We start from the raw sequence: 26777 nt of genomic DNA, 5'->3' as shown, positions 1-26777 counted from the left end.
CCCAGAGCTAAAATACAACATTTTAGAGTAAAATATGCATGTGTTAGAACGCCCAAGTCAAAGTACAGACCCGAATTAAGAAGCCAGGTACAGGTTTTGAGAAAATGATGTGCACAGCCACTCGCCTGTCCAAAATGACTGAGCTTGACTTACTTTTGCAAAGATTTCCATCTCTAAATGTGCGTCTCTAATTACTGCAAAAGGTGGTTCAACAAAATATTGCCCCAGGGCCCCTGAATACTAATGCATGACAAAAATCGTTGATTTTCATATAAAACAACAACAAAAAAAAAAACATTTTTTTTTAAACCCATAGGTCATTTTGCTTTCACTTGTCAATTATGTGCTACTACTTTGTGTTAGTCACATACTTTCACAATAAAACACATTGAATTGTGTTTTTTAAATAATGTGACGAAACATGAAAAAGTACGTAGGGCAAGAAAAACACTTTTAAGAGTTTTTTAAGGGATCTAGACAGGGGCCGACAGGGGCCAGTGACCCTGTAGCACTGGTCTTGGCCCCTGTTATGGCCTCCTGAAGTCATGACACTAAATCAGTTTCTCATGAGGATATGCGCTTGAACAGACACCGTAACTGATTGTTCCCTTGGACCAACTTATTATTATTATTATTATTTTTTTTTACATTGTTTTACTTTAACAATGATTTAAAAGTTACAATTTTGAGTTTTAGCTTTAGTCATATTGAGTTTTCCTCTGCTAGGTCAGGGGTCTCAAACCTGCAGTTCCAGAGCCACTAAGTGCCACCGTGGTTCACTTAATGATAAAATATTGCCCTGTTTTTTTTTTTTCTTTCATTATTTTGTTCTGTGCCCCTATGAAAAAAATTCAAATTTGGTCCAGAACCAGCAATCTTTGTCTGCCTTTCACTAAAAGTTGTCGTTGTTGTTCCTTAAAGTCACAGCACACATATTTGACCACAGTCTGTCGGTGGCGTAACTAACCTTCCCCAAAATAAAAAAATAAATAAAAAAAACCACCAGCATCATCCTGTCTATGTTTCTACACCATGTTGCCCTTAGTTACTCTGTGTGTGTGTACACACATCCTCCAAATCGTCCCCGCCTCATTTTAAAGCGGTAGGTGGAGGTTGTTCTCCTGCGCGCCGCGCCGCGCAGCACCTGCGCCTCATCTCCCCGCCCTCCGCCGGCCCCGGGCGCCCGTTTCCTCTTCGTCGCCGCCGATGTCTACCCGGTACACCGGACCGTCCGACTGACCCGACCCCCGTCATCCCCTTTGCGGCCTGCCGCATAAAAATGAGGAGCGACGACCGCGCATTTAAACGGTGAAGCGCCACCTGTGCCGGCTGGAAATGCAGGACAAAAGCGGCAAAGGAGCAGCCGAGAGCCCGGTCGGAGGAGACGCAGCAGCCGCAGCGCAGGTAAGAGAGGAAGAAAAGGCATTTGAGGTCATTTCAAAGTACTCGTTGTTGACTTATTGAGCCCTTTAGAAGGTTTTCCGCTTTAAACGTCGGGCTGATGCCGACGGGTAATCTGCACCGTCATCAGATGAAGCAGCCCAACCTGTCCGTCGACATTGCTGTGGGCGGTGAGATCCTGCGCTCTGGTACAGATGTAGGCTGGCGGACGCGCCGGAGACGCACTGCGCCCCAAGTTGACCTACTCTCTAGCAGATGTGTGCGCACGACCCGCTTTCAAGGCACTGCCACACAGATTCCGGTTATCTTGTATTCAGTTTCTAATTACTAGGTGGGACCTGAAATAGTTTCCTCTCAGGTCAACTCGTTCTGCTTGAATTCGCAGTTGCGGTCATCCGACATCTCCAATTAACCCAAAGGAAAATAAAAGCAGGCGTTCGCAGTAGCTATTTGTCTATTTATTGGTCTGCCAGATGAGGATGGCGTTAATAAACCACCCGTGTACAGTTTGGGTGATCACTATATTTCTAAGTAGGTCAGTTCCTCCACAGTTCTTCCTCATTATTTTTCGCAACAAGTCTTTAGACTTTTACATGTTTTGCGTGCCTACATACTAACTATCCTACTCCAGGTTGGTAAGAGTGTGTGCGAGGCGTGAAGTAGGTCATTGATGTTACCTTTCCGACCTCAAATGTTCAATATAATCCCAATAAAACTTGAATAATTCGTGTGAATAACTCATCTTTAAGCTCTGAACAAATAGTGTGACAGCAGACAAAGCAGAAGCTCTGCTCTTATCTCCATTAAAGTTCCTCCTCACGTCCTGGCACCAGTTCCTCTGTAGTTACGCGGTAGATTACCTTTATAGGAACAATGAAACGGTACATTATGAACGGTTCAGTTTGATTGAAGGAATACGTGTTATACAAAGTTCACCTAGATCTACAGTGCCTGTAAAACGATGCCGTGCCATGTTAAAGTATTCAAACCCATTTGATTTGTTTGACACGATGCTTAAATGATTGCTTTTTTAACTCGATATAAAAACATGTACACATCATTCATACTGCGAAACACGGCAGTGGCAGAATCCTGCTGTGGGGATGCTTCACTTCGGCAGGGGCAGGAGAAGCTTTTCAGTGTTGATGGGAGGATGCACGGAGCTAAATATGGGGCCAATGTTGAGAGATAACACGTTAAGACTGCCAAAGACTTGAGACTGAGGCAGAGGGTCACCTTCCAGCAGGGAAAACAATCCTAAATGTGCAGCCAGAGCTACAATGAAATGGTTTAAATAGATGCATATTTTGCATCCCTTAGATTTTATTGCTATCACCAGCTTTATCACGAAGCGATGGTATTTTGGTTTGTCTGGATGACGATGCGATAATTGTCGATATAACAAAGTCTGTTACGATTTCAAGTTGATCTGATCGTTATGATGCGATATCCTCTGCCCACTAATTTTTACATTTTAACATTAACTCACAAAGACCCCAAATACGATTTGGCCCTTTTGTTTCTAAGCTCTCCCAGGCATCAGGCATTTAATTTAATTACGGCATTCTTGTCATTTTAAAATAATAATGCTACTAACAATGGATACATGTTCATTTTAGCCTGATGCCTTGTGATTTTCCGAATAAAGACGTACCTTAAAAAAAGAATGATATGGATCGATATTTTCATTTTGCATCGATGTAATTGGAGCGTTAATAATTTAATCGATACAGATGTGGCTCGATTTATCATTACTATTTACCTGTGTGCCTCTCCCAAATGAAGTCACTAAAAGAGGTACAGCCTGTGTACTTTTTCTTTTACATAGAAAGCTTTCCTTTAACAAGAGGAAAGCTTCTTGTAGCTTTCCTCTTGTTAAAAGGGAGTTGGTCGTTTCCACTAGTGACTCAACACAGCTGGCTGGGTTCCCTTTAGACAGGAAACGTCTCACTTTCACGTCAATACAAATTTAATTTCACTATCAGTCGCATTGGATTTGAATCTATGTGATAAGATTGATCTGATGAAATACTTTTGTGGGTAAATGTCTCATAAAGTGTGATGAGATAACGTTTGTTGTGAATTGCCCGTGCAGAAATAAATTGTATTGAATTACTTTGTGCTGTGCTGGCCCTTTCAAGGCAAGGCAAGGCAAGGCAAATTTATTTATATAGCACAATTCAGTACAAAGACAATGCAAAGTGCTTTACATGATTAAAATATGGCAAAATAAAACAGAATAAAAGCAAGTAGGAATAAAATGTAGATAGAAAAAAAGAACAAAAAAGTGGTGATTCAGTTAACTAGAAAAGTTGAAGGCAATCCTAAACAAATGTGTTTTTAATCTTGATTTAAAGGAACTCAGGCTTTCAGCACCTTTACAGTTTTCTGGAAGTTTGTTCCAGATAAGTGGAGCATAGGGACTAAATGCTGCTTCTCCTTGTTTAGTTCTGGTTCTGGTTCTGCAGAGCAGGCTGGGGTCAGAAGACCTTAGTGGTCTGGAAGGTTGATACACTGATAACAAGTCTGTGATGTATTTAGGTGCTAAGCCATTCAAGGATTTATAGACTAACAGAAGTATTTTAAAGTATATTCTCTGAGATACAGGGAGCCAGTGTAAGGACTTTAGAACTGGGGTGATGTGCTCTACTTTCTTAGTCTTAGTGAGGACACGGACATTAGCTCTACCTTTTTAGTTTTTATGTTTTTTTTTAAATGTTTAGATCTTTTATCTCTTTTCATTTTAACTTGTATTGCTTTATTTTACCATGTCGCTTTTCTTTTTTAAGCAATATGTACAGCACTTGGAGCACCAGTTGGGATGTACATAAATATACATATATAAATAAACTTTGATTTGATTTCTAGCATAAGACCTCAATCAGATACTATGAAATGTATTGTTCGAAAGTGACAAAACTGAAAATATTCAAGAGCTGGGGTTAATGTAATATAATTTCAAAGTGTCACATCAACACATTTTCCTCATTGTTAAGCACATACTCAGATTTACTTTGATGAGCCGTTATTAACGATGAATAATTCGTAATGCAACCAATGCATTCCCACTTGTCTCACCATCTATGCAATGTGATTTTATGTCTTTTAGAACCCGCCACATTTGAACGGGCATACTGTTCCTCCAAATGGCTTCAACCCAGCAAGTACAGCCACCCCACAGCAGCAGTCTGATTCCAGAGCCCCTAGTCCTGACCCTGCAGTTGTCCCCAGGGATCAGTGGGGCGGGAAGTATGAGTTCCTGCTCTCCTGCATCGGTTACTGCGTGGGCCTGGGCAACGTGTGGAGGTTCCCTTACCTGTGTTACCGCAACGGGGGAGGTGAGCTACTCTAAAGCATGTTGCGTCTTCCGATTTTAATACCTAGGTGTGCGCGTTTAATGATTCCTGGCACTTATTTTGGATTAGGGGTTGTCTTTGCCTAACTCCAGGGAATGGGCTTTGCTCCCGAGCACGCTGGCTTATTTGGCAGACTTAGTTCAGACATTTCTGTAGAACTGGGTGCCTGGCCTCACAACGCCGAAGCAGAGACAGTGTTTTCTCTTGATTACACACCAGACACGATGTCTGTTTTTGTTAATCCAAGCCATACACTCATCTGAGATCAAACTTGTCAGAGCCTGACTAACTTTTAAGCAGATTAAGATTTTACTATGATGCTGCATCTTGAACTTAATGCCCTTATAATCAAACCTGCTTTCACAAGTCATATAATGCTAAGATATCGCTGTTTTTCCTCAGCCTGACGTGTTTCCATTCTTTGCAGGTGTGTTTCTCATCCCCTACTTCATTATGCTCTTTGTGACGGGAGTTCCTCTCTTCCTCATGGAGCTGAGTTTAGGCCAGTATGGCTCGGCCGGCCCGATCATGGTGTGGAAATGCTGCCCTCTGCTTAAAGGTAACGACTACCCTCTTCAGGTTTTTCAGGTCCGCTCTATGAAAAGCACATCAGAGCTCCTTCTAATTAATTCTTCAGAAAACTCCATGTTTTTTTTTTTTTTTTTTCTTATGTCACCAGTTGCTCCAATCCAGCAGCCCAATCCAGTATAATTACAGTTTCCTGCGTCACTTGGCTTGCCACCTCACCACTTATACAGCGACTCTTAATAGTATAAAAACACCCCTGTTAAAATGGCTGGTTTTTGTGGTATACATTTGTGCAGCTGTATTATAACACCTTTTTTGATCTTTCATTTTGTTCCTTCCAACAGATTTATTTTTTATTTTTATTTTTTTTTATTAAAGATCGTTGTTTAGTATAAATGTCACATTATTTTTGGTAAAATGTTTGAAATGATTCACCGTAACAAGCGCTAGCACTACTGACCAAAACAAAATATAAAAATGTTCCATTGAAAAGAAAGCCAATTTGACTTTATATTATCATTAAGCAGGTGTATGTCAAAGTTCACAATCCAGGAAAAGTTTCTATTGCTGACTCACCTTAGATGCCACCGCACCAAATATGTCTTGTAGCAGTGTAGCTAATGCTAATGCTATGCTAGGTTGTTTCTAATAGGTCTACAGGTTACAAGTCAAATATACACCCTTAATTTGAAAACAAAACGACATGAACTGTTCAAGAAACCAAAATAAATCCAACTTAGGTAGGTTTTATCATAGAGGTAGCCGATTTTGTTTAAGCTGAAAGAAGCCAGAATCGCTTTAGTATGCTGAGGCTAAATTTTGTGTAATTGAAAACAAATGGTTGTTCACTTTCAGAAATTCAGTACAACCCTAAGTTTCCTGGTGACTGTAATTAGGGTAGAGTATGATTTAAATGTTTCATAGATTTAAAAAAATAAAATTTTTATTTAATATTTCATACAGCACAGTTTTTACTTGTTTATTTGAGACGTTTACTCCCGCCCTTTTGTCTTTTTCTGTAGGTATTGGGATTGGGATGCTGTGTGTGTCCACGTTGGTGTGTCTCTACTATAACGTGATCATAGCGTGGACATTTTACTACCTGGGCAGCTCTTTCCAGAGCCCCTTGCCGTGGTCATGTGAAGCCCCGGCCAATGCCGCTCTCTGTAACGCCACTGCTGGCAATGGCTCGGAAAGACGCCACAGCCCAACAGAAGTTTTCTGGAAGTATGTGCATCATTTGCAGCACAGTTCGTGCTCTTGAAATGCAGATATTATTTCCTCTTTAATGTGACTAAGCTAAAATGCACTGCATAACACATATCCTCAAAGAATACATTGATTTTATTTAATTGTGCCCTCCACACTAATCTGCACCACTGACAGTGGTGTTTAGAAAGCATTCAAATAATAAAAAAAAAAATCTATCAATTTAATATCATACTGAATTTTTTGGGGGGGAATAGAGTAGCAAGAACACTGGGGACTGTTTAGTAACGCGTGATGTGTGATGCTGTGGGACTACTCCTGCTCCAGAGATCTTAAGAGCCTTATCGGAGGACATGGCACTCTTTTGAATAATTGGAGACTTAGGAAAATCTGGTCATCCTTGTGCCTTTCAGCAGGAAATATTTTTTAAAACATGTTGCCAAATCAATAGAGAAATGGCCCATCCCCACACCTCAATCTTAAAGAAAGCCTGTGTGCTGAGGTGAGAGCATAATATATAACTCAGGATGATCTAGATCAGGGGTTCCCTTTTTTGGCTTTTCTTTTTTTTTGGTGGGGGGTTGGGTGTGGGGGGGTTGTGAGAATAAAGTTGTAGAATTACGAGCATAAAGTAGTATTTTCCTAAGAATGTGTACAAAAAAGTGCTGCCTTCCCCCTGCATTAAAATGAGGAATATTTATCGTCTTGTAAACTTATAATTTCACAAGTAAAGAAATCGTAAACCCTTTTTGCTCATCAGCATCAATTCATGCCGTGAACCCCAAGAGGTTTCTCGCCACCCCCACTTTGGGAACCCCTGATCTATATGGCTTGTGCAAAGAGGAGAGGTCCCTTTCTGTGTTCTCCAACCCTGAGCAGAGAAAACTGAGTGTTGTCCTTTTGGCAACAGGAGGTTATAAAAAGTGATATTATCAGCAGGCACTGAATAAATGCACTCTATGCCTACAAAATAACAATAAAGTTTGTCTAAGTCTAAGTCTAAATGCACTTAAAGTAATTGATTTTCATATTTCTTTATGTGAGATTAGTCTTATTCATAAAATTATTAATCTATACTAACTAAGCTTTTTCACACAGAGGTGTCAGTGAATTTAAAAGTCGTTTAGGTAAAGGTAGGTTAGTTCATAGGACTATTAAACCGATTTATATCCTGTTGTTAAATATGACTGAAAACTACAAATCTGTTTCTGAGCTGATATGTGTCAGAAGAAGACATTATTTTCTATAATTCATAAAATTACACGTCACATGAACCACATTCCTTGTATTTGCTGTATATACCATACGTTTCTATTGTTATCATTCATTACCAAAGATTACATCTACTGCTTCCATAATTGGTGTCTGCTCGTCTTGCAGCGAGAACGTACTGGGTGTAGTGAACAGCGAGGGCCTTCATGACCCGGGCCCTGTGCGGTGGCAGCTGGCTCTGTGCCTCTTGGCTGCCTGGATCATCATCTTCTTCTGTATGCTCAAAGGCATCCGCAGCTCCGGCAAGGTGAAGTACCACAGCGTTTTCCACCAGGAAAAAAAAAAACAACAACAACAACATTCCGACGCTCAAGCGTTATCTGTTGCTACCGCTGCCGCTTTTCCCCGTCTAATGTCTGTGATGTGTGTCTTCCTTAGGTGGTTTATGTAACGGCCACCTTCCCGTATTTTGTCCTCATTGTTTTGATCATCAGAGGTGCCACACTGGAGGGATCTCTTCAGGGCGTCGCCTTCTACCTCACACCTGACTGGAGCCGTTTAGCTAATGCACAGGTACGTCGGAGCATCTCGAACATTTTTTACATTTTGTGCAAAGCGCAAAGCAAAGCAAAGCAAAGCACGGTATTCTGTTGGGATTTTATTTGGCTGAAACAGTGCATCGTTTTGGAAGCGAAGGAACACGTTAAATGATTTTCAAGTTTATTTACAAGCAGGAGTCTGCCAATTGTGGCATGCATTTGTATTTAGCAATAGATTTAGAACCACGTTTCGCTGTAATTACAGCGGCAACTATTTTGCAGTACTTCTCCACAAGCTTTGCGTAACTAGACACTGAAATTCTTGCGCATTTCTCTTTGCAAAACGCTGTAGTTCAAAACCCATTCGTGCTCAATTCTTACCACAGGTTCTCGATCAGATTAACATCTGGATATTGACGTGAAGAAGTCATAAGGCCCGTTTACACTACACTTTTTAACCGAGCCGAGACCAGTCCGAGCTCGGTAACCGAGATAACTATCGTGTGTAAATGGTCAGCAGACTGACCTGAACCGCGCTAAACATAACCGGACCGCGCTAAATGCAGACCAGTTCCTGGGATGGTCTCGGCCTGATTTTTTTTTTTTTCTGGCCCGGTTCTCTGATAAAGAGCGCATGAGCAGACCACGTCATGCCCTTACAGTCAGCTGACTGTCCGCGGTTTTTCTGGCGTGTCTGGCTGCACGTCCTGATTCACACTCCATTCAGACAAATTTCAGACATTCATAAAAATACTAGCTTCCTTACCATGCCACACGGTTTCCAGGGATAAATCTGCTAAGCAGTGTGATGAACCTCAGCGTCTGTCATTGTTTCCTGCGTCTGTAAATCCTTATTAGACGTTCGTTTGTCTCATCCACTTCCCAAAAGCCAACTTTCTCAAGTAAATTCACCAATGGTTGCCTTCTTCCCCTGACTCTCCGCAAACACCGAAATATCACAATATCAAGCATAACATCCTGAATGGTACGGGCGCCGCTGTTTTGTTTTGATGGTTCCGCCTTCAATCCCAGAGAGCGGTAGTACCGCAGATCGCCACTAGGAGGCGAGGAGCAACCAAGGAACCGAGATAAGTTTGGTGTGTAAACGGTCGGCTCGGCTTGGTTAACTGATCCAAGCTCGGACTGGTCTCGGCTCGGATTGGTTTATCAAGGGTAGTGTAAATGGGGCTATAGCGACGCCGTTGTGCTATACTCTTTCCATTTTCCGCCGAAAAATGGAATGGTGTTTCGCGTGATGTTCAAATCTTGGTTATACTGTGTATTTCAATTGGGGTATCAAATTAAAAGGGGCTAAATACAAACCCACACCACCCGTTTTGACTTCTATCTAAAAGTTGGAAAAGCCTGCATCATTTTCATTCAGAGTCTCAATTAATCACCCCATTGTGTTGGTCTGTCACATAAAATACTTTGGTTGTAATGTGACAAGCTGTGGAATAGTTCAAAAACGTACGAATGCTTTTGCAAAGCCCCGCGTGTTACATGTGAAGTCACAGTTCCCACTTACTGTCTAAAACCTGAGCCTGGAATAAACAACCAGCGTAGAAAAATCAATAAAATACTGATTAAACCACCATGCATAATGCATCACATACACTCATTAAACGTAGCAGTCAGACATAAGAACCTTTAAAAAATACCGTAGTTGAAGCAGGTGCAGCAAACTCTGTCAGCTACACTACAAACCCCCTTTACATGACTCAACCCTTCGGGGCTGAGCAGCGTTAAAAACCCTTTCATGTATATTTTTCAATGATCTGAACAAATTTTTTCTCCTGAAACATTGCAGGTGTGGAATGACGCAGCCTCTCAGATTTTCTACTCTTTAGGCATAGGGGTTGGAGGGCTGCTCTCCATGGCGTCTTACAACAAGTTCGACAACAACGTCATCAGGTAACTGCGCTGCGTCGTGGGCTCTTTCGATACACAGTCGAGTCTGACCCCTTCGCTCATTTTGGAGACGTCTGCTGCCGATTTCAGGGACACTATCGTGATCACAATCGGAAACTGCGGCACCAGCTTCTTCGCAGGATTCGCTATATTCTCCATCCTGGGTCACATGGCGTGGAAGAAGGGAGTGCCGGTTGACAAGGTGGCAGACACAGGTAAGCTACCCAGGCTTCTTTCTTCGTGTCTCAGCCGGTCTCCTGTGAACGGAAATCACCAAACGTAATCCTTCTGCGTCTTCAGGTCCTGGACTAGCGTTCGTTGCTTATCCAGAAGCGCTCGCTCTGCTGCCAGGCTCAGTGTTTTGGTCCATTTTGTTCTTCCTCATGCTGTTCATGCTCGGGGTTGATACTCTGGTAAGACGGAAGAATAATAGGAAGAATAATAAGGTGATCTGCAGCGATTGTCATGACGCCTTTGTGCTTTGTTCTCTCCCAGTTCGGTAACATGGAGGGCATCACCACGGCCGTCCTGGATGAGTTCCCGAACCTCAGAAGGAACACCTTCCACAAGTCCTTGTTCTTGGGCACCCTGTGTTTTGTCTTCTACCTGATGGGCCTCCTGTTAGTGACGGACGTGAGTCAGTTTGTGAATGACGGGAATTTGTTTCCATCTGTGCGGCACCCTGCAAAAGCAATCGTGCAGCTTTCACTTTTTCACATTACAGCCACAAACCCGACTTAATTTTGCAGGAATTTCATGTGATAGAGCAACAAAAAGTAGTGCATAATTTTAAACTGGGACAAAATGGATGCATGGTTTTTAAAATATTGCTCAAGCATAATCTTAAAGTTGGGGCAAGCATTTGTATTCACCTTCTGTTACTCCTATATCGCCTAAATACAACCCTCTGTATAAAAATTTGCCTTCAGAAGTTTTCTAGTTAGTAAATAGAGTCCGGCCAGGCGGGATTTAATCTCTACATAATCTCCACATAATTTCACTTTAAAGCTAATGAAAACACCATATTAATTTCTCAGTAGATTAGAATATTACACTAACAAGTCTCATCGTAACTTTTTTGTACAAAACTGGTAGAAGCATACCCAAATGAATTGAAGCTGTAATAGCAGTTTTATAAAGTATTGACTGATAAGATGTTGAATACAAATGCTTGCCACGATATGCAGATTTTTATTTGTCGCATTAAAAAAAAAAGGTGTGTAAATTAAGAATACTTCTGCAAGGTGCCGTTATTTTTCTCACATTCATATTCCACCCGTGCCGTGTATGTCTCCATAGGGAGGGATTTACTGGTTCACTCTCATTGACTCCTTCAGCACCAGTTTCGGCCTCATCATCATCACCCTGTTCATGTGCATTGGCATCTCCTTCTTCTATGGTATCTCATCTCACATTCCTTACCGTCACACGTCACCCCTAACTGATCCCATCGTTCCGCCGTATGGGTTTCAGCGCAGTTAGCCTCTGTTGTCCTGATGAGATCCAGCTTCTGTTCACTAACTTTTCTAATCTTTCTTATCAGGTGTCAATCAGTTTTGTCAGGACATCGTGGACATGATCTGCCACTGCCCTCCGTGGTGCAGCAAAGTGCTGATTTACTTCAAAGCCTGCTGGGTTTTCTGCACCCCTTTTCTCCTGCTGGTGAGTGCAAACAATGTGTGGGATGTCAGTTCCTATTTCCCACGGTAGGTTTGTCAAAGTACATACAGCAAAAAAAAAAAAAAAAGTTCAACTCGATCATAAAAGCTTAAGCATAAACTCTCTTAAGTTTAGGCAACAGGGTTTTTTATGACTCATGCCTAAATATAGCCAACCCCTTGTTGTGTTAATACTAAACTGGACAATAGTTCATAAGCTCTTTTTTTTTTTTTTTTTTTTTTTAAAACCCTGTATGACATCACTCTGAGTATTATTTCAGCTCTCTATTGTGTGTTGCCTGAAGCAGATTTCAAAAGGTAATATGATCAGAGCTCCCACACTGTGTGAAGTGAAGCTGCAAAAAAAAAAAGGAAATGATTAAAGTGTCCCAATGTTACCAAACAAACTAAAGTCATTTTAGTCGCCGTTTGTCCTGGTATCTTGACGGTTCAAGCTGATCTCTCGCCCCCCTGCAAGCGTTTGTGATGTTCTCTTGACCTTCTCTCTTCTGCCTACGATTCTCCTTGTTCACAAGAACCGTTTCTCTTCCTCTGTGCCTCTCCCACGCCGCAGTTCATCCTGATCTACATCTTTTTGGAGATGTACAACACGTCCCTCCGCTACGGCTCGTACGTGTATCCACGGTGGGGTAAAGCTTTAGGCGTGTGCATGGGCGCAACCTGCTGTCTGCAGATCGTCATCTGGGCCATCGTGGCCATCAGCAGGGAAACGGGGACTCTAAAAGAGGTGAGTACCACCTGGATGTCAGCTTGTTACTATGAGGTTGAGTAAAAGCAGTCGTGTCCTTTGAACGTTTTCACATTTTGCCACAAAATTCAGCGTCTTTTTTTTTATTAGGATTTCAATAATAGACCAACACAGATGATTGTAGAGTGGAAGGAAAATCCAGTAAGCATTCGTTACAGATGCAGCCAAGAGGAGCATGCTAACTCTGGAAGAACTGCAAGAATCAGCTGATCAAGTGGGAGAATCTGTTGATGAGATCCAAATATATATATATATATATTTTTAGACCTAAATGCTGAATGCAGCCCTATATTTTGAGGGAAATTGATGCTGCAGATCACCCTGAAAAGGCAGTCCTATGGTGAAACATGGCAGTGGCAGTGTCATGCTTTGGGGTTTATTTTCTTGAGGAGGGACAAGGGAAGTCGATGGGAAGATCTATGGAGCTAATCTGCTGTAGAGTCGGTGGCGGGAAAACTAGGGTCCAGAGTTGTTGTTTTGTTTATGCAGTCCTACTGAACCTGATTTATTTTGCTAACCAAAAAAAAAAAAAATTCAAAATGATGGCCTGAAGATTTGCTAAGCTGGTAGAGACATACCTCCAAAGAGTTGCAGCTGTAATTGCAGTGCAGCTCTATAAAATATTGACCAAAAGGGGGCTGAATCTTAATTCATACCTTACCTTTGATTATTTACTGAAGAAAATATACAAACAGTTCGTTATCCTTCCACTTCATGATTATACAGCACTTTATGTTGGTCCGTCACATGAGATCCTAAAGTTTGGGTGGGAGCAGCATGAGAAAATGTTTACACTGAACACGCCCGTCACGCAAACAGCTCGAATCTAGCTGGATTTCCTCGGCGTGACTCTGACTTCCTCTTTTGCAGCGCTTCAAGAAATCGATCCGACCTCTGAACTCCTGGAGGGTAAATAACGTAAACAGCGCCGCGAGGAGCGAGAGCGTGGAGCCCGAGCGAGTGGAGGCTCCTTTCACCGTCACGCTCACAGACGTGGACTTCACAGCAAGGACATGGGAAATGGGAAGCAATGCATAAAGGAGACGGCAGACATGAACATACAATGACGAGCAAACTATATTTAGTTTTTGTTTTTTTAAGAAACAAAAGGATTTTTCTTTTAATTCGTTACTCGCCCCAGCAAGGCTCTGGTGGCTGTGTCAGATCAGGCTGTGTCCTGCAGGCCAATGTGGAATAATAGATTTATTTATGCTACTGTGTACATATGTGTGAATGATAATTTTTTTTTAACAGTTTGTCTTGGATCGATGACGGTATACAGAGAGTAAGTTGAAAATTGGACTTACTTGTGATGATCTTGTTGTACGGACCAGATTTTTATTGAAAAACCAAGAAGGAAGGACATCGTTATAACACAGCCTCTTCCTACCGGTGGACCAGGAGACGGGCCCGCTTGTCATCATCCTGCCAGACTAAATGGTGTTCACAACAAACCCCATTGGTCACAATTATATTTTAACCGTGTGTCTTATTTAAACTGAATGAGAAGTATTTCGAGAATAAATACATAAGAGGATTTGCTAAATGAAGTATTAAGGAGGTGTCACCATCTATGAAACTTCACATTAAGACGTCTTAATTGAGAAATTCATTTTCAGATGAATTATTTAGTTACATTTTATTTACAACATTGCCCTACATGCAACACACTGAGCGGGGGAAGAAAGAGATCACTGCTCATCTCCTGGAACACACCATCCCCACTGGGAAACACGGTGGTGGCAGGATCATGGTCGGGGGGGACCAGGAAGCCAAATCCTTAAAAAGGAAAACCTGTAAACTGTAGAAAAACAAATCACTGATTTTTATTCGCAGCATTGTCCTAAATGCAAATTTAATTATGTCATTCTAGTACAACTACCGCGTTATTGTTGCCAATGTGTCTTTAAGAAATCTATGTTTTTATTTGTGGTCAACTTTAGTGACAAAATCAAACATGAACCTTACATATTTGTTTACCACACTAGTTGCACTTTTTGACCCTGTGTGCCTGGGGATGCACCTAGATTTAAGAGAGCACCTTGAATGTGGTTTTCTATACGCTGCCTGTGTTCAACAATCTAAAACCATTATACACCGTCGCTTTGCAGACTGTTTCTATATATAGGTTTCTTTTTCATTTTATTGTTTCGTTTTAACGTCTGAGTCAGAACACCATTAGATATTAAATATTTGTGTGCTGTAACATACCCACGGTCCCTCCTTTTCGGTCCACGACAATTTGGGCAGATTCCAGCGCCCATATGACCCTAAATAAAGTTAGAAACATCGAGAAAATTGAGAATGAATCAAACAAAGTTTGTATTATGTGTTACGATGCTGCTGGAAACATTATTGTATGACTTTAACGTTGCTAAATATATGCCTGTTTCAACAAACCCACTGCTTGACAGAACAGACAGCACTGTGGAGGATCATGGTCTTTGATTGTTGCCTGTGCGTTTAACCCAACTCAGCCTGATTTACTTTATCAGGCTCCAACCATCGCCTGGATCAACAATGGCTGTCTGAAAACAGACCAGAGTTTGTGGGACTAAATTGTTGCGCGGTCTGAAAATGATCATCTTATCCTGAATGTGAGCAAAACAAATGGGATGATTGTGGATCTCATGAGCCGCAGGACTCTATTTCTATCATGGGAGAAGAAGGGAAGATGCTGAGCGGAGTATCAACACTTCAGTGTTCACCTGTACAACATACTAGATTGGAGAGGGAACGGCACAGTGAAGCCCTATCCAAGAAGGGACAGGGCAGACTTTTTAACACAGGATGTTTCATGAAGTTAAAAACATGGACAATCCCAAAGTCTGTTCCTCACATCACAGTAATTGTTTTAATCACATCAGATCTTTAATTGCTCTGGTAAGATAATGGGAATTACTATCAAATTGGCATGACTGCACGTTCCTGTCACATTCAAACAACAATGTATGACGGCATGAATAAATACAGTATATTACATCATAGCATTAAGTTAAAAAGTATTTTGAAGACAATCACATATTAGTTGTGATAACACTACCTTCCATTATTGTCTGTCAGTACATTAGTTGCAAGAAACATATTGCAGGTTTACAGTAAGACAAAGCTGAGGGTTGTACAATGATCCTGCCACAAGAGGGAAGTAATACTAAAGGCAAAAGTTGGGTTTAAAACGTTGCGCTCCAACTGGATCCTGAAACTCCCTTTGTGAATATTACATCTGAGAGAAGTATTTTAGTGAGAAAGGACTCACAGATATTAGCACTAAAGTAAATGCTCCCTGGGGTAAGACTGAGAGGGCATGACTGGGAGAACCGCAACTGGATGCGGATAATTCTTTACAAAGTGCAAATCAAAAACATTACAAATCTCCTTGTCTCCCCAAAGTGCAATGGTGTCAAAAAAAGTCCCTGATCTTAACAAACCCACCAAGGAGTGGTTTATTTAATGTTTGATCTTACTACATTATATTTGGCGATAAAAAAAATATAATATCAAGCTATATAATGTAAGTACGGTGTGTCTGAAGGTGGCTTAATATATATATATATTTTTTAAAAAAGTGTTAAATTAAATTAGCATCGTATTTCTAAAGTACAAGCTGTTTGCGTCATGACGTCTCAAGGTTGCCTCTCTCCGTGGCGGGCCATAAGCAAATAAGCGGATGTTGCGTAAAAAGTTTTCCCGCGTTTTTGTCTCCTAATTCTGGGTACGCTTGATTTTACATTTCTCTCATGATCACAGTGGGGTCACTCTTTGCCGCCTGAAGAGCTGTTGATAAATTTAAAGCCATTGCTAAAACATCTAACTATGACAGCTAATGCATTTAGTTAAAGAAGAGGCAAATTGTGACAAATATTCCGGCGCTTGTCGGGACTTTTCAGCGTGGAACCGGGAGCATGACACGGGCAGGAGGACGTCACCGCCCTCCGTCCGCCTACGCCGTCGAACAAAACGAACCTACCACGGAACTCCGTTACAGGAAGTAGGTCCGAGTTGGGTGTATTGTTGTCACGGAACTTGCTCGCTGGGTTTTAAATTTGCCCCGTCGTTTGCCTTGGCCCGCATACCGCCTCTCTGTGTTTTTGTTCATCCGATTTACCCGACAGGCGAGCAGAGACGCCGAGGAGCTTTAGGAATGCCGCCTAAAAAGCGCCACTCCGGGCTGACAGGGAGCAGGGAGCCGAAGCCCGACGCTGACAGCGCCTCTTCTCCCGACAAGCAGGAGAGCCCAGAGTTATCTGAAGAAAAGTAAGACAAGTCGTCCGGCGAACAAACCACCACCAAGCATTTTGCTTTCCCTTATAAACCCGGGTTTAATTTGCCGGCCAGTTTGTCAAAGTGTTTCCCCCAGCTGTGGTTAGCTAACAGAGGGAGCCGTAAGGCCGGCTGGTGGGCTAGTTTGAGCAGGGAGGCCTGCTGTGGAGGCAACAGCAGCGGCTTCACTGCCTTTTAACACAAAATAAACATAAACCCGGGATATTAACGGGGAAGTAGAGCTGGACATGAGGGAAATTACCCCTGTTGGGATTTCTAAATAGCAGCGCCACACTGGGAGGCTGCTGTCAGCTGCTCTGACTCTTCTTCTTCTTCTTCTTCTTCTTCTTCTTCTGCATCTTTAGACACAGAGACAAGAATGCCGAGTTTGTGAGTCTGTGTAAGAGCCTCCACGTCTCAGACCTGTTGTGCGACCGAGCCTGGCACCTGTGGAGAACCGTTCAAGAATCCATGGATAAAGCCCCTGTATGTATTTCTATTTATACACAGTCAGGTTTCTGCACACGTCAAACTCACCGCAAAGCCCAAAAGGAGCTCTATAAACCCATCTGGTGATATTAAAATCAGTGTATGTGACAGGATTTTCATCCTCATTGTTTTGTTTTTTTTTGTCCCCTCCCCAGGGCAGCCAGGAAAGACTGTGGGCCGCTTGTCTGTTCGTTACGGTGACAGACATGGACGTCGGCTGCTTTACTGTCACTCAGGTCCTGAAAGCTGTCAGACTGAAGTAAGTGCGCTCTGTGGGTCTCTGTGAGGGTCTCTATGTTGAAGGGGGGTCCGCTGCAAAGAAGCTCTAGCAGGCGGGTTTATTAAGAAGATGGGACTGAAGAACAGAGGTAGTGGAGCCTGTTGTGAAATGGAGCGAGAATCACTGCCTGGTGGAGGCAAAGGTTGGAGAAGCCAGCTCTCCGTCTTTCAAGCATTTGCAATAAAAGGCCGATTGTGTTTTATTTATGCGTTGGGTTTATAGTATCTGGTGAGAAGGATCTAAGCAAAACGGCAAATTGTTTATCCCCAGGGTGACCCTCCTACCCAGTGTCCCTCAAAGCTGTGGGAACGAGGAACCCTGCGGATGAGGAAGGAAGAGCCTTCTAAGTTTTTCCATGAGAACTTGGCGTCTCTCTTACGTGTCAATTTTCATATCTGTGTAACTACAGAAGGGAAAAAGTTTGTTTCCAAGAGGGAGCTTTGTAGCTCACCGCTGCTCTCATGGTTGCAAATGTGCAGCTAAATGGTTCTGTGCTGGTGCCACGATGATGCACAACAACAAAGCAATTCAGCGTTAGCTGTGGTGATTGTGATGCTGGTAACGATTGGAGAAATGAAAATAGTATCGCTGCGTTGATGACGGGGATGTTTGCTCCTCCAACACGATGCTGTCCTGAGGAAGAGTTCGGTACGTGCACAAGCCCCCACATCTGTATTTAAGTCAATAGCGTGCTAGTTTACCTGATTTACATTTTTTAATTCAAATAAACATTGCTTTGCTGTGTTTATTACAGCAATACAGTGGATGTTATTGTACAAGGAAACGTTAAATGTACCAAACTTCAGTTGTAAAACAAATCAAAGCCAGATCAGTTTTTTTCAGTGAAATCCGTCTTTAGATCTGGATTGTTGTGTTGTGTCATGTTTGGTTTCTTTTTTTTTTTTTTTTTTTGCTTTGCCATTCTTTGTGGATCATCAATTTTATTTTTTTTAAGCTGCAATTCTACCTCTCTAAAAGCAAGCGTCTTGTGACGTCACCTGTGGCGGCTGATTCCTACGAGAACGTCCATTTGTACTTTGTGTGCGGTAAAATCCGCCGTCTATATTTGCGGTGGTGGACACCGTGCTCTGTTTCATTACTTGAGCCAAAATGCGGGTCCTGCTGGTCAAATAATATTCTAATAAAAAGTCAAAGTAGCTCGGTCATTTACGTTAAAGTACTGGAGTACGCACGTTCAAAAATATTTAACTGTTAAAACGTACTTGAAAATCCGGAAAATGTTTTAGCAACGCATTTGAGTTGAGCGTAGTAGAGAAGAATTGGAAAAAAAAATTCAGCTAAATCAAACAGATCAATTACTCTAAATATACAATAATAATAATACTTGTAGTGCATTAATGTCTATATAGCACTCTTTTAGATGCTTAATGATTTTTATTTTTTTATTTTTTTTTACAATTTGTTTACTCTTCTGACTTTCACGCAGTCTACCCAACACTTCTATACATGGACAAGCTGGGTAAAGTGTCTTGCCCAAGGATGCAACCACAAAATATCTATATCTCATATCTAAAGAAAATATATATATTTTGTTTAGAGTTTTGTGTGTGTGTGTGTATATATATATATATATATATATATATATATATAAACAAAACTCTTTCAGCGGAAGTGTGCTTTTTTTTGTCAGCAAAAAAATACACCACTGATATCTTTAAGGCTGGGAAATAATCTGTCATTGACTAAACTGCATGAATGATTCTGTGCAGTGTTGCATTCAGTGGTTTCACCACTAAATGTGTTTCTTTTTTTTTTTTCTTCTGGGAACTACATTCCTGCTCACATGTTTCTGTTGTGTTTTTGCAGTTTAAAGCAGTTCTTGGATGTGGTGAGACAGCTGGACGTGAACCTCGACACTATAACCACCAAGGTCAACTCCAGACTGACACGACTGGAGAAGAAGTACGACGTAATGCTGGCTCTTTACCAAAGATTTGAGAAGTGAGTGAGCGCAGCGGCGGGGTACAGAACGGGCCTGAATGTGGCACGGATGCAGCTAAATGTAAATCTGTTTTTTTTTTTTGTTTCAGAACTTGCAAGAGTATCTTTGTTCTCACCCCAGACGGCAGGTAAGTAGGGTCAGCCGTCATCGATGCTACAGCTCCTTGCAAAACGTATCGACGCCTCTGAAAGTTTGTCACAATACAACGGCAAACTTCAACTAACCTTTATGTGACAGAAAAAGTAATAAATAAATGCGGAGCGTATTTTTAACAATACGATTCCCTACATACACATTTGCTTTGATCTAGAGCAATCATCACAGTTCTGGCTGTGTTTAGGGCTGTTGTCTCTTTCCTCGTCTCAGGTCTTTAGCACCCACTAACAGGTTTTATTCAGGATTATAACTTATAATCTCGGACCATGGCACGTTTATTTATTGAGCACTTTTCAGTAACAAGACGATTCAAAGTGCTGGGGATGAACAGAAAAACATTACATTAACAAAGGAATAAGCTAAGTAAGTCCTTGACTAGACCTCTGTAGTTACACTGGAACAAGCTTCATCACTAATATTCAAAGTTGAATTGTTTCTGTTCATACATTAACAAACACAGAAAGCATAAAATCAGTGTTGTTTCTATGCATAATAAGAAATAAACCTGGTGAATCCTTGGGGCTTTCTGATCTAAAGCAGGGACCAGCTGGATGTTATTTAGGAATATTTAATTACAGGGGGCTGAATAAAAATACATGTGGCTCTAGGTACGTTGTATTTGTGAAGGACGTTGAAAGCCGCTTTGTCTGTTAGTCCAGTGAAAGAAAATGTAAAAAATCAGAACAAAATGATTGGAAATCTGTGATCATAACTAGAGAGAACACACAGAAGTGAAGGGGTGTGAATACTTTTGCAAAAGCACTGTAATTCTGCATTCTTTGTGTTTCTGAGAATCCTAACCTGACCATAAAAACAACGGAGTAAATTCTTTGTCCTTCAAGGGAGAGGGAGACCATGCGGACCTGCTGGACCATGTTTCTTTTGGCCAAAGGTAGTTTATTCTTTCAATAACAAGTTAAATCAAATAAAAAAACACGATCATTTTCACGTCGAGTCGTACCACGACTTCCTGCTCTGTGCTGTAGCTCTCAGGTTTCATTGGAACATGGTTCTCCTCATGGCTGCAGCTCGAGTGTTTTTGTGATTTTTAAATTATTTTTTTTTTGTCTTGCCGGCCGTTTGGCAGGAAGGGCCCTGCAGATGGAGGATGACCTGGTCATATCCTTCCAGCTGCTGCTTTGCACGCTGGAGCTGATCATCAAGCGCTGCTCTCCAGACCAGTTACAGCCTCTTTATCGTAAGCGTCGGCAACACTTCATTCCAACCTTGTCTTTGATTTATACCGTTTTTTTTTTTTTTTATTATCAGTTCTTAAACAATGAAAGCTCTAAATATGAATGGAAGAGTCCATTACCGAAGTTTGTATGCTTTCAGTCACGCTCTACAGCAACGACCAATGTTTTGAGCATTAATTGGTCTTTAGACGCAGCGTAATGCTCGTTCTCGTTTGTCTGGCAGAATCCGCCGTTAGCAAGGTCCAGAGCCCGCCAACACGAACGTCGCGGCGCAGCCAGAGCAAAGCAAAGTCCCGGCCCGCGGAGCCCGAGGTCGACGCGCGGCTCCTGGAAACCCTGTGCAAAGACAACGAATGCAACATCGAAGAGGTTTCACGCTTCTTTTTCCTTTGTCTGAACCCAGCCGTCACATGGAAGCGTTTGTCTTAGAGTCGCGGTCGGCCGTCTGACCCGTTTGCTGTGCACGCTTGCAGGTGAAGAACGTCTACAACACCAGCTTCCTGGCCTTTCTAGACTCCATGGATCTTTCGAGAGCCGCCGGCGTTCCTCAGGCAAGCGATCGTTCTCTGGTTTTACTCTGCTCCTCGACACGCACCCGTCTCCATTAGCTTACCGCTGCAATGTTTGATTTTCCGACGGACGTCACCTGTTAATTCTCACCCTCGAGTATTTGTTCGCACGTAGATGTTGTCAGGAAGCCGCGTAATCGGACAGGGGATCCTCTGCAGGGCGCGAGGGTCTTTTTACTGCAGAGGCAGCGACGAAAGCTTCGAGGCAGCGATGCGTCTGTTTGCTGCCGTCGACTCACTTCTGCGAAGAAGCATGCGGGGGGATATTGATTTTTCCGTAAGATTGCCCCAGTAAAGGACAGATGGTCAACAATATAGACTTAGGTGGTATAAGTGTGAATGTTTGACCAAGCTTATTCATGCTACCGTATGTTGGCTTGGGAAACATAAAGCTCTTAGTGAGATTCAAGGGTAGATAAACACATACTTTGCTTTCTTTTCCAGCGCAGCAACAGAGAATTTGCAGCTTTGTCTCGTTTTCTGCAGAATTGGGTTTTGTCCCTGAGGTCTGAGTATTCGTTACCCCCCTGAACGTCGTCATTTGTAACGAGATGCCGCCGACAACGCTTGTTATAGAACATTGCCTTAGGCATGGAGCCCGTTTTAAGTTGCTCCACGGTTTGCCTGAGCTGCCTTGTGTGCTCCCTGGTCTTCACGGTGCCGTTTGTTCAGAAAGGTTTGAAAGCAAAACCTCTGAGACATTCTCAGAGACGTTGTGTTTACAGAGGACCTTTAATCAGAATCAGAAATACCTTAATAATCCCAGAGGGAAATTACAGTTTCAGTACAACCATCCACCACGAACATTTCGGGGGAACGATTGACTGAGGCCCTACTGCTGAGGACCCCGCCTGACGCGGTTACCGTAGGGCGCTGCCTTTTAACTCTGTGGAAAGATAGGAGCCACATTTGGGGATGGGGAGGAAAAAAAAGACATATTTCACACTTAATCCTATTCCAGGATACAGTTTGAGATGTAAAAAAAAAAAAAAAAAGCGTGAGGCAACATTTATGCAGGGGGTTAACATTGGAGACTTGTCGCATGTAAGTTCATGTAGTTTTGTGGGCTTAATCCTTTTATTTAGGAATTTTCTGAAGGCAATTGATTGAACTAGATTTTATTTACAGTTGTTTGACTAAAGAAGGCTGAATACAAATGTAAGACCCACTTTGGCTGTTTTATTTGTTGTGTTTTCCCCTGTGAGCTCAACAATTTTTTTTTTTTTTTTTTTATGTGTACGTGCAATGATCCACTCATATTAGTACATTTCAATTTAAATAAAACGAGGCCCTCAGGCTGGGCTTTTTTTTTACGAGGCCAAATCGTGTAGCTGTAAGAACTCAAGGGGTACAAAAATTCAAGAATAGTGTTTTTGTTATTATTAGTTTAAGGTACAAAAAGGGAGATGGGTCACTCTTTCATGGAAATCACTTAGTGTTTTTGCCGGGTTTAACGATTGAGAGCGCTCATATCTTTGAATTAAAAATCATGACACAGATGGTTGTGATTTAATTTTGAGATTTCTTTCTTCTAAAAGCCTCCTTCAGTAAATCTCCCCTACCATCTTAACATTCCTGGTCCTGGCCGACCTCTAGCTTCAAGGCCGTGATCGAAAGTATCAGTTCTCAATCCGGCCGGCTCGTAACCCCGCGGCGTTGATCCTCTCTCCAGGCGAAGGACATCAACCGGCTGTATGAAGAGCACTACCTCAAGAGCAGAGACGTCGACGGGCGTCTGTTCTTTGACGGGGACGAGAGCGTTCTGCCTCCTAAAGTCCAGATGTACGTTTTTAACTTCCCTCCTTGGCGGCGATCGTTGGCTTGGCGAAAGAGAGAGGAGGAGGAAAACTAGTTTTTAATGCTCTTCGTTTAGATCGCAGGTGGAGAGAACGCCAAAGAAGAACCAGCCAGATGAAGATGGGCCAATGATCCCTCCTCCGACTCCGATCAGGTGGGTAGTTAGGGGTCGCTCACCTGGTTAAGTTTAAACGGCTACATGATTATGTGGTAAACTATTGGACTGAAAAACGGATTTAAAGAACATGAAAAAGTTTAGTTAAAACATTGATGTCAAAAATCATAAATGTTGAGTTTATTTTAGGCAAGGCAAGTTTATTTGTATAGCTCAATTCAGTACAGAGACAATGCTAAGTGCTTTACATGGTTAAAATACAGGTAAATAAAACAGAATAAAAGCAAGTAGGAATAAAATGTAGAAACAAAATAGAACATTAAAAACAGTTGTAACTAGAGCAGTGAAAGGCAATCTTTAGTCAAAGACTAAATAACTAATGACAGCTGTGGTGATGTTCATAAAATATCTTCTTTCTTACTGAGCTTGGATCCAGTCACCGCAGCACGTTTTCCTTCCTCCTCAGAGCGGCCATGACCTCCATCCAGATGCTGCGGGGAGATCTCCCCTCCAACGGGGACCGGCCTTCTGCCACCCTCGCCACATATTTCAAAGTCAGCTTCCTCCGCCATTTTCTAACCTATTACGCAGACGTGTGATTTTTACAGTTGGATTATTTTCCGATATCTCTGTATGTCCTTGGTTGGCTTGCTCAGAACTGCACCGTGGACCCGACGCAGGACGTGCAGAAGCGTTTGGAGACGCTGGGACAGGCGTTTAGCCAGAAGTTTGGCGAGGCCGCGGGGCCGCACTGCGTCGTCTACGGCCAGCAGGTACGAGCGACCCGAAGATGCCGAACGGCAGCACATTATGAGCTGGACTGAATCTACTTTAAGATAAATTCTCTTATATTTTACAGAGATTTGGCCTCGCCGTGAGATTATACTACAAAGTGATGGAGGCGATGCTGAAATCGGTGCCGTGACTTGTTTGTTTCTGCTTGGAAATTGTCATTTTCATTTTTTTTTTGGAGTAAACTTTTACCATAGTTTGAAATGCACGTATTGAAATGCTTGGACACGTTGCAAACATTTTTATTTTTTGTGTTTCATTTTATAGGAAGAGAAGCGTCTGTCTGTTCAAAATTTCAGGTATTTTTATTTATTATTATTTAAAAACAAAATCGTAAAACACATCCTTATATTTCTTAGCAGTAGTAGTAGCAGAAAAAAGGTACACCCTGCTTCAAAGCCAGGGTTTGATGCGCCGGGGCACATTAAAAATCCAACCAGGTCTCTATCAGCTTATAAAATAATTTCAATCTAATTCCAGGCCGTCTTTAGGTAATAACAGAAGATAAAGTCAAAGTGGCCAAAAACAAGTGGCACCAGATTATTCGGCGGCTTGTGGAACCGACTTTAGCAGAGGTGTGATGAACTAGTTGTTTATTGGGTAACTTTGTGGTCCTTTTCCCAGCGTGGTGGAACATTAATCCTCTTTTCTCTTGAAAAAGGGTTCAGCTTCTTGACACTGACTGCATGAGCTTTTATTGTTTTTGTCATGAGGTGAAGAAGCGGCTTTTCTGTTGGGAAACCTAGCAAACAACCTGTTCTCATAACTGCAACATCCTGCCCTTTGATTCTTCATAAACTAGATAGATTGAAGCGTTTGGAGTCTGATACGTAGCTGTTCTTTAATGTTCTTTTGCTTCTCTCTGAGCACTGGCCGGGGGGTGAATTCCTCAGGATGTGTCTCAGCTGTTAATAGCCTTAAATATGAATCACCTTTCTGGCTGTAGAGCGATGGATTGCAGTTTTCAGTTTAAAATGGACCTTCTAGCCCTTCCCCAGACTGATGTCCAGCAACAATGACTTCCCTAACAACATCGGTGTTGTCGTTCTTTCTTGGCACTGGGTTCAAACTCACCTTTTTGCTCCCAAACTGCCCAAACTCCTGGGTTTCTAAAGCTGGTCACACCTGCTGAGGAAAACAGAGTTCTTATGCAGTCTGGAGAATTATGGGATTTGATTTGTATCTTTAAAGTTTATTCTTAATTTCACTGACTTTAAGTTTTCTATGCTGTCCATGGATCCTTGTTTTTTTTCTGTTTCATCCATCTATTTGTTCTTCATCCATCAATCCAGCAGTTTATCCATCCACTTAGCCTACCTTCTTACCTACTCAGGGATTTATTGTATTTTGACAAGTAGCTTAAAAGGACAGAGCGCCTCGAGACTAGAAAATAATGTAATGTGAAAACGGGACCTGAGCTCTGAGTGCTGTTTTCTTCATGGCTTTGAATTTCATTAAGAAGATAACAGTATGTTGTGTATATTTGTAAACATAAGGTTAGATCTAAATAACGTTACAAATCATATTTATTAAGTCCTGATTGATACAATCCTAGATATAGGCGTTTTTGTGCTTTTTTTAAATTTATGTATGACTAATATGTTTCTTTATTTCATTACCTGTCGTTTATATGAACCAAACCCTGTCTTCTGCTTTCTAGTAAACTCCTCAATGACGCCACGTTTCACACATCCCTCCTGGCCTGTTCTTTGGAGGTGGTCATGGCAACATATGAAGGTGCTCCAAATAATCTCCTAAATGCACCAGCTACCAGCCTCCTGTAGTTCTGCGTTGTGCTTTATGTTACACCCATCGTCGTCGGACGTTTAAGGAGTGCCTCATTTCTCCTGTCGTTTATTTCTGTCACCCAGAGAGTAGTTTCAAGAACGGCGGAGGTGACCAAACCGGAACCAACTTGTGCTTCCCGTGGATCCTGAACGTCCTCAACCTCTCCGCCTTCGACTTCTACAAGGTGATCGAGAGCTTCATCAAGGCGGAGCCCACGCTGAGCAAAGACATCATCAAACACCTGGAGACCTGCGAGAACCTCATCATGGAGAGGATCGCCTGGAGGACGGTCAGTCTCCTCACCCGCTACCCCCCCACACAAAATCACACACACGAGATCTGGAAACATGCGCAGAGGGCGTTTATAAGTCAGGAAGAGCCAGAAAAACGGCGTCCTTAACAGAGTGTCAGGGTACAGAGTTCAAGTTAAACGTTTTATACATGCGTGTAGTATCTGTTGTCCACAGCGTTCCTCGGGTTAGGTGAGATGTTACCTGTCACATTTAGTTTTGGACTTAGTCTTTTAAAACTTTTAACGTTTAAAGTGTTTAGAAATTATTCACTGTCCATTAGTTGTTAGTAGGGAGGCTCTTGGACCAGCTCCTCAGGAGGAACCCAAGGCGTTCCCAGGCCAGCCGAGAGACATAGTCCCTCCAGCGTGTCCTGGGTTTTCTTCTGGGTCTCCTCCCAGAATACCTCACCAGGGAGGCGTTCATTAATCACTGAAATCTTGTTTTTTTTTTTTATCTAAAAATGGCAATTTGGCAGAGTTGTGAACACTTCATATTC

The 26777-nt window shown here is 42.2% G+C and overlaps 2 protein-coding genes across 3 annotated transcripts in view; both read left to right on the top strand.

Annotated features, from left to right (window-relative positions):
* Positions 1-1110: 1110 nt before the first annotated feature.
* Positions 1111-14883, top strand: slc6a7 (solute carrier family 6 member 7). The gene is made up of 14 exons (XM_036143245.1): positions 1111-1404; positions 4511-4739; positions 5185-5316; positions 6308-6512; positions 7875-8013; positions 8145-8279; positions 10056-10159; positions 10247-10371; positions 10457-10569; positions 10652-10789; positions 11456-11555; positions 11700-11818; positions 12389-12562; positions 13454-14883. The coding sequence occupies exons 1-14, from the start codon at positions 1336-1338 to the stop codon at positions 13619-13621; spliced, it is 1950 nt and encodes a 649-aa protein (XP_035999138.1). The 5' UTR covers positions 1111-1335; the 3' UTR covers positions 13622-14883.
* Positions 14884-16539: 1656 nt separating this feature from the next.
* The window catches only part of rb1 (retinoblastoma 1), a 54873-nt gene continuing 44635 nt past the window's right edge, over positions 16540-26777 (top strand). The window contains exons 1-17 of one of the 2 annotated variants that reach the window (XR_004931849.1): positions 16540-16837; positions 17209-17329; positions 17488-17591; positions 19440-19574; positions 19664-19702; positions 20574-20623; positions 20819-20929; positions 21151-21296; positions 21401-21478; positions 23169-23278; positions 23370-23447; positions 23875-23962; positions 24065-24181; positions 24268-24324; positions 24468-24499; positions 25861-25937; positions 26072-26277. Coding sequence is in view for 1 of the 2 variants with exons in the window: in NM_001309990.1 (NP_001296919.1) it covers positions 16725-16837; positions 17209-17329; positions 17488-17591; positions 19440-19574; positions 19664-19702; positions 20574-20623; positions 20819-20929; positions 21151-21296; positions 21401-21478; positions 23169-23278; positions 23370-23447; positions 23875-23962; positions 24065-24181; positions 24268-24324; positions 24468-24499; positions 25861-25937; positions 26072-26277 (1662 nt within the window). In the remaining variant the exon portion in view is untranslated. 2 annotated transcript variants of the gene reach the window in all.

Source organism: Fundulus heteroclitus, chromosome 11, assembly GCF_011125445.2.
Source record: "Fundulus heteroclitus isolate FHET01 chromosome 11, MU-UCD_Fhet_4.1, whole genome shotgun sequence".
NCBI classification, from domain to species: domain Eukaryota; kingdom Metazoa; phylum Chordata; class Actinopteri; order Cyprinodontiformes; family Fundulidae; genus Fundulus; species Fundulus heteroclitus.
This window is presented reverse-complemented; position numbering and strand designations above follow the sequence as displayed.

Coding starts and splice junctions, on each gene's coding strand:
- slc6a7 (XM_036143245.1), top strand. CDS start 1,336: ATGCAGGACAAAAGCGGCAAAGGAGCAGCCGAGAGCCCGGTCGGAGGA. Junction 1,405..4,510: donor ACGCAGCAGCCGCAGCGCAG/GTAAGAGAGGAA, acceptor TATGTCTTTTAG/AACCCGCCACATTTGAACGG. Junction 10,570..10,651: donor TGCTCGGGGTTGATACTCTG/GTAAGACGGAAG, acceptor GTTCTCTCCCAG/TTCGGTAACATGGAGGGCAT.